This window comes from Myodes glareolus, chromosome 11 (genome assembly GCF_982192425.1).
Source record: "Myodes glareolus chromosome 11, mMyoGla1.1, whole genome shotgun sequence".
Taxonomy (NCBI): Eukaryota; Metazoa; Chordata; class Mammalia; order Rodentia; family Cricetidae; genus Myodes; species Myodes glareolus.
In genome coordinates, this window is record NC_142036.1 from 24,342,839 (window position 1) to 24,349,477 (window position 6,639).

General features: G+C 40.8%; 1 protein-coding gene across 2 annotated transcripts; it reads right to left on the reverse strand.

Moving 5' to 3' along the window:
• Positions 1-418: 418 nt before the first annotated feature.
• Cox8c (cytochrome c oxidase subunit 8C) lies at positions 419-1,392 on the reverse strand. 2 transcript variants are annotated; one of them, XR_015004359.1, is made up of 2 exons: positions 1,152-1,289; positions 419-718 (listed from the first exon to the last, which is right to left on the reverse strand). XR_015004359.1 is itself a non-coding variant. In XM_048449071.3 (2 exons), the coding sequence occupies exons 1-2, from the start codon at positions 1,274-1,276 to the stop codon at positions 626-628; spliced, it is 213 nt and encodes a 70-aa protein (XP_048305028.1). In that variant the 5' UTR covers positions 1,277-1,392; the 3' UTR covers positions 419-625. The 2 variants fall into 2 exon arrangements, 1 of the variants encoding a protein (XP_048305028.1); XM_048449071.3 differs by having other exon boundaries at positions 1,157-1,392.
• Between the last annotated feature and the right edge of the window lie 5,247 nt (positions 1,393-6,639).

The window sequence follows — 6,639 nt, forward strand, 5'->3', positions numbered from 1 at the left end:
CCTGGCTGCTTCTCTCGGGGTCGCAGCCATTTTGTTGTGTGGTTGACCTCTGTATGCTGGAATTTGTTCTCAAGAAATAAAGGCTCCTGAGAATTGGCCTGTGAGTGTGGTGGTATTTGTGGAGTGATCTGCAGACCCTAACAAATGCATGTTTCTTTCTCAGTAGACTCAAGTGTTCCCGTCCATAAAACTCTTGACGTCACTCAAAATCACCAAGTGCAGCCCTTCATAGCAATCCCACTGATTTTTTTCTCCTTGTATTTTTTCATTGGTAAATTTTTATCAGCTTTCATGATGTTTAGAAAACAATCTCTAAGGGCTGGGTGTAGCTCAGTGGTAGAGTGCCTGTCATGTATGAGACCCTGGATTGGATCCCTAGCATTTCAAACCCCCTAAAAAGTACAAAGGAAAACAATACTAAGCACAAACAAGTGTTTCTGTTTTACTTAACACTTAGGCAGATTATTTTTGCCATCCATATAATGCACAGTCAGAAAAAAAGTGCAGAACACACAGACATACAGTTATGAATATTCACAATAGGTTCAACGAAGCAATTTTTTCGTGTAAATGCTTTTAATGAAGGCATTTTGGACCTGCAGTGATGCTCAACGTCATCTTGCATCTACTGTCTTTTGAACTGGTTCAGGTTGCTTAGCACATATGCAGCGGGGATGAAAAAGGTCGTAAAAAACACTGCAATTCCAACAGCTGATTCCTGAAAAAGAAGAAAAGTGGTATTAATGAGTATGGCTTCCTCAACCCGTGGCTAACAAAACGGCTTAGAGGCAGAGGTGCGTGAAACCTAAATTTGGTTCCCAGCAACCCACATCTTGCAGATTACAACCAGCTCTAGCTCCAGATCCAACACCTCTGGCCTCTTCAGATACCTGCATTCACATTCATGCCAGACACACATACACACACACTCTGAGGACATCTGCTCCCTCCTACCTTCTCTCTCTCTCTCTCTCTCTCTCTCTCTCTCTCTCTCTCTCTCTCTCTGAGAGTTTCCTCCTACATACACACACACACACACACACACACACACACACACACACACACACACACAGAGGGCATCTGTTCCTTCCTATACACACATTTATATATTGAGGGCATCTGCTCCCTCCGAGCCGTTAGGCAGACTCTACCTCACCGTGGGTGACAGAACTCGGTGGCGTGGCTGTCCTGAGTGGGTGAGGCGACCGCCAGGTTTCAAGAAGAAGATGACGTGGTGGTGGAGAAGGGAAGGACAGAGCAACAGCAGGCGAGACATCGCGGGTCAGAAGAAGACCACTGAGGCAGAGCAAAGCCGGTAACACCTGTGCGGAATCAAAGCAAAGATGTTGGTACCGTCCTCGAGGAAACGGTGGGCGGTTGGTCTGAGCATGCGCATCAACCGCACAGGCCCCAGCGTTGATGGAATTTGCACTTTTGTTTTGTTTCGGTTTTGTTTTCGACAGGATTTGCTCTATATAGTCCTGGCTGTCCTGGAATTCATTCTGTAGACCAGGTTGGCCTCAAACCCAGAGATCTGCCAGAGAGTGTTGGGATTAAAGGCATTTACCATCTCGCCCAGCCCCTATTCTGTTTTCTTCTTCCTATGTATCCTAATATTTACTAAGGAAGTTTGTTAATTATATCTCTTTATTTGTAAAGTCTATTATATCGAGGTCTAGATCTTGCGCTCGAGACTGGCCTCTCTAGCTTGACCAGCCCTGTGCAGTAGGGAGGCACTACAGAACTGGAGAACCCAGCGCAGGCTTAGCTGTAAGAAAACGCTTCAAGGCTCCAGGTATTGAATATGTACTCAATAACGTGCGACTGCTGCTACACCCAAATGTAAAGGTTCCAGTTGGCTCTGATGGCTTTGTCTAGCTATTCAATGATCCTTGGCTGTCCTTTCATGGTTATGAATAAGGAGAATTATTTGGGTTCTTTTCTATTGGTATCTTAATTGATCAAGCTGTTCGAATGCCGTAGACTAATAAAACAAACTTAGGTCTCCCAGTTCTAAGGTGGTGTATTGGCCTGTGTGGATCCTTTTTCTCACAAAAGATACAAACCAAACAAGAACTTTTTTTTCTTTTGAGTCAGGGTCTCCATATGTAGTGCCAGGCTGGCCTCAAACTCACAGTCCTACTGCCTCAGTCAGTCGAGGGCTAGGGTTAAAGGCATGTGCCACCACCTCCAACAAGACTGGTTAGTTCTAAAGAAAAGATAAAAAACTGAATATTTATTATCCCATAATCATGAAAATCAGCATGAGCAGCTGTCTATAGGCACAAAAGCCACAGCAAAGATGCACAATTCTGTGAATGGGGAAGATCTGAATATTCATGATTCTATACCCACAGAGGAAGGAGACCTAGGCACACCTACTTGTCACAAGTGCCTATACCTACCTGCTTATACCTACCTCAGCAGCTATTTTATTATGCTTACATAGTTCAATATGGGTACAGTGAGCCTCACTGAAAAATTCGGATTTCTCAACATCTTGGTGATTGATGGTACCGATCTTCTTCCCCTGTGTAGGTTCCTGTTTTTCTGCCCATTTATCCAAATACCCAAATTCCTGCTCTCAGAGTCCAGTACCATGCCTAATTTATTTGTTCCTTGTAGCCTGGTTGTTGCTACAGATGAGCCTCCAGGTTCACCATATCACTAGGAAGACCAAGAAAAAGGTGGTGTTGGTGTCTGGAGATGACTTTTCTATGACTGGGATGCAAGTCTCTGCTATGCTCATCTCTCAGGTTCTACGTTAATGGTACAAGTTCTCTCTCACAAGAAGTTCTAAAAATGACCAATTGAGTTCGATAGAGAAAAGACTCATTTGCATGAATGACTCTCCCTCTTTCTCTCTCTCTCTCTCTCTCTCTCTCTCTCTCTCTCTCTCTCTCTCGTGTGTGTGTTGCCATCCAGGTTAAAAGTACAAATATCCAGGTCACACACACACACACCCCTCTGGACTACATGCTCAAAGGAACGTCCTGTTACCCAGGAGAATAAGCCTATACCCTCAGGATGGAGCTGTGATGAACAGCAAGGATGTGAGAACAGGGAGAACATGGCAAATGGCAGTAAACAAAGCATAGCAACACAGAACGGCAGCAGGGAGTAAGGAGCAAAGACCCAAGTACAGAGAAGGAGAGAACAGCCAGGCTCTGGCAGAGCAGGGTGGGCACCCTGTGGTGGTGACATGTTCTGGACTCAGAGCTGCTGTACCATTTCTGCCACCAGGAGCCATCTTGATGGATGCCTACAAGCCTGAGTCCCGAGACGCTACACCCATGCAAGGTTTGTGACCTAAACCCATGGCATTTAACAATAGTCAGCCAGTTAGTCCTCTCTTCACTGCCTCCACCGTTTATTCACCACCCACACAGGCCTTGGGGAAAGTGAACAAAGGAGGGGAAGGAAGGCAGGAAGAAAGTGATCGTTGAGGAAGCCACGCCCATTTGAGGAAAGAGAGAGAGGTGGGCTTTAGGGGATCGATTACATAGATAGATGTGCCTTAATTGAATTAAAGAGGCGGTCTGGAGAGATGGCTCAGGGTCTTCAAGAAGATCTGGGTTTGATTCCCAGCACCTACATAGCAATATGCAATCATCTGTAACTCCAGTTCCAGGGGATCCTACATCCCCTTCTGGCCTCCTCAAGCACTGCACACATGTGGTACACATGCATGGAAACAAAGCAAACTCCCATACGCATAAGAACAAAATAAATTTGAAAACCCTAAGTTTCTAAGCTCTGTGTCTTAGTCAAACTGGTACTAAAGGAGAATGGTATTTATAAAACCAAGCTGTTGCTTCTCGCTCAGCCTGTTTAGAGCCTTCCAAAGACAATGACTTTGTCTCCACTTAATACAAAAGGAGGACAAGTAAGGGAAAGGAAAGGAGACAGTGGAACCCCAGACACTAAAACGTAGATTGAAATCTAGTTTGTAGAGTTTTTGACAACAAATAAAAATAAAGATGGTCCATGGAAATTAAACAATGCTCACCTGAATCGTCAGTGGATCAAGAAAAAAAATAAAGGGAAAAATTAAAAACTTCCTAAAATTCAGTGAAAATGACACATAACATACCCAAATTTATGGGACACAATGAAAGCAGTGTTAAGAGAAAAGTTTATTGCAATGAATGCCTACATAAAGAAGCTGGAAAAATCCCACACTAGTGAATTAACAGAACATTTGAAAACTTTAGAACAAAAAGAGGCAAACTCACCCAAGAGAACTAGATGCCAGGAAATAATCAAATTGAGAGCTGAAATCAACAAAATAGAAACAAAGAAAACAATACAAAGAATCAATGAGGAAAAGAGTTGGTTCTCCAAGAAAATCAACAAAATAGAAAAACCTTTATCCAAAGTAACCAAAAGACAGAGAGAGAATATGCAAATTAACAAAATCAGAAATGAAAAGGGGGACATAGCAATAGACACAGAGGAAATACAGAGAATCATCAGGTTGTATTTCAAAAACCTGTACTCCACAAAATCGGAAAACTTAAAAGAAATGGACAACTGTCTGATTAAATATCACTTACCAAAATTAAATCAAGACCAGATAAGCAAATTAAACAGACCTATAACTGCTAAAGAAATGAAAACATTCATCAAAAGTCTCCCAACCAAAAAAAAAAAAAGCCCAGGATCATATGATTTCAGTTCAGAATTCTACAAGATTTTCAAAGAAGAACTAATACCAATACTCCTCAAATTGTTCCATACAATAGAAACAGAAGGAACACTGCCAAACTCTTTTTATGAGGCTACAATTACCCTGATACTCAAACCACAGGAAGATATTACTAAGAAAGAAAATTACAGACCAATCTCACTCATGAACATTAATGCAAAAATACTAAATAAAATATTGGCAAATCAAATACAAGAACACATCAAAAGCATCATCCATGATGATCAAGTTGGCTTTATCCCAGAGGTTCAGGGATGGTTCAACATACGAAAAACTGTCAATGTAATACACCATATAAACACACTGAAAAATGACAACCACATGATCATCTCATTAGATGCCAAAAAACAGTATTGACAAAATACAACATCCCTTCATGATAAAGGTGTTGGAGAGAGCAGAGATACAAGGAACATACCAAACATAATAAAGGCAATATACAGCAAGCCAACAGCCAACATCAAACTAAATGGAGAGAAAATCACAGCAATCCCACTGCAATCAGGAACAAGACAAGGTTGTGCACTTTCTCCATATTCAATGTTGTTGAGGTCCCAGCTAGAGTAATAAGACAAGAAAAGGAGATTAAGGGGATACAAATTGGAAAAGAAGAAGGCAAACTCTCACTATTTGCTATTGATATGATAGTTTACACAAGCAACCCCAAAAATTCTACCAAGGAACTTCTACAGCTCATTCACACTTTCAGTAATGTAGGAGGATACGAGATTAACTCAAAAAAAAATCAGAGAACCATCACTCTTTATAAAAGTCACAAATAGCATAAAATATCTCAGATAACTCTAACCAAACAAGTGGAAGGCTTGTATGACAAGAACTTTAAATCTTTGAAGAAACTAATTGAAGAAGACACCAGAAAGTGGAAAAATCTCCCATGCTCTTGGGTAGGTAGAATAACATAGTAAAAATGGCAATCTTACCAAAAGCAATTTACAGATTCAATGCAATGTCCATCAAAATCCCAGCAAAATTCTTCACAGACCTTGAAAGAACGGTACTTAACTTCATATGGAAGAGCAAAAAACCCAGGATAATCAAAACAATCCTGTACAATAAAAGAACTTCTGGAGATATCACAATCCTTTACTTCAAATTCTACTAAAGAGCTACAGTACTGAAATAAGCCTGATAAAAAATAGACAGGAGGACCAATGGAACCAAACTGATGACCCGGATATTAATCCACACACTTATAAAACCTGATTTTTGACAAAGAAGCAAAAAATATAAAATGGAAAAAAAGCATATTTAACAAATGGTGCTGGCATACCTGGATATCAACATGAAAAAAATGAAACTAGATCTATATCTATCAACATGTACAAAACTGAAGTCCAAGTGGATCAAAGACTTCAACATAAAACCAGCCACGCTGAACCTTATAGAAGAGAAAGTGGGAAGTACATTTGAACACATTGGCACAGGAGACCACTTCCTAAATATGACCCCAGTAGCACAGACATTCAGAGAAACAATTAATAAATGGGACCTCCTAAAACTGAAAACGTCTGTAAAATAAAGAACATGGTCAATAAGACAAAACGGCAGCCTACAGAATGGGAGAAGATCTTCACCAACCCCACATCAGACAGAGATCTGATCTCCAAAATGTACAAAGAACTCAAGAAATTGGTCATAAAAAGAACAAACAACCCAATTTAAAAAATGGAGTACATACCTAAACAGAGAACTCTCAACAGAGGAATCTAAAATGGCTAAACGGCACTTAAGAAAATGTTCAATATCCTTAGCCATCAGAGAAATACAAATCAAAATAACTCTGAGATTCCATCTTACATCTGTAAGAATGGCCAAGATCAAAAACACTGATGACAACTTATGCTGGAGAGGTTGTGGGGTAAAGGAAACACTCTTGTATTGCTGGTGGGAGTGCAAGCTTATACAACCCC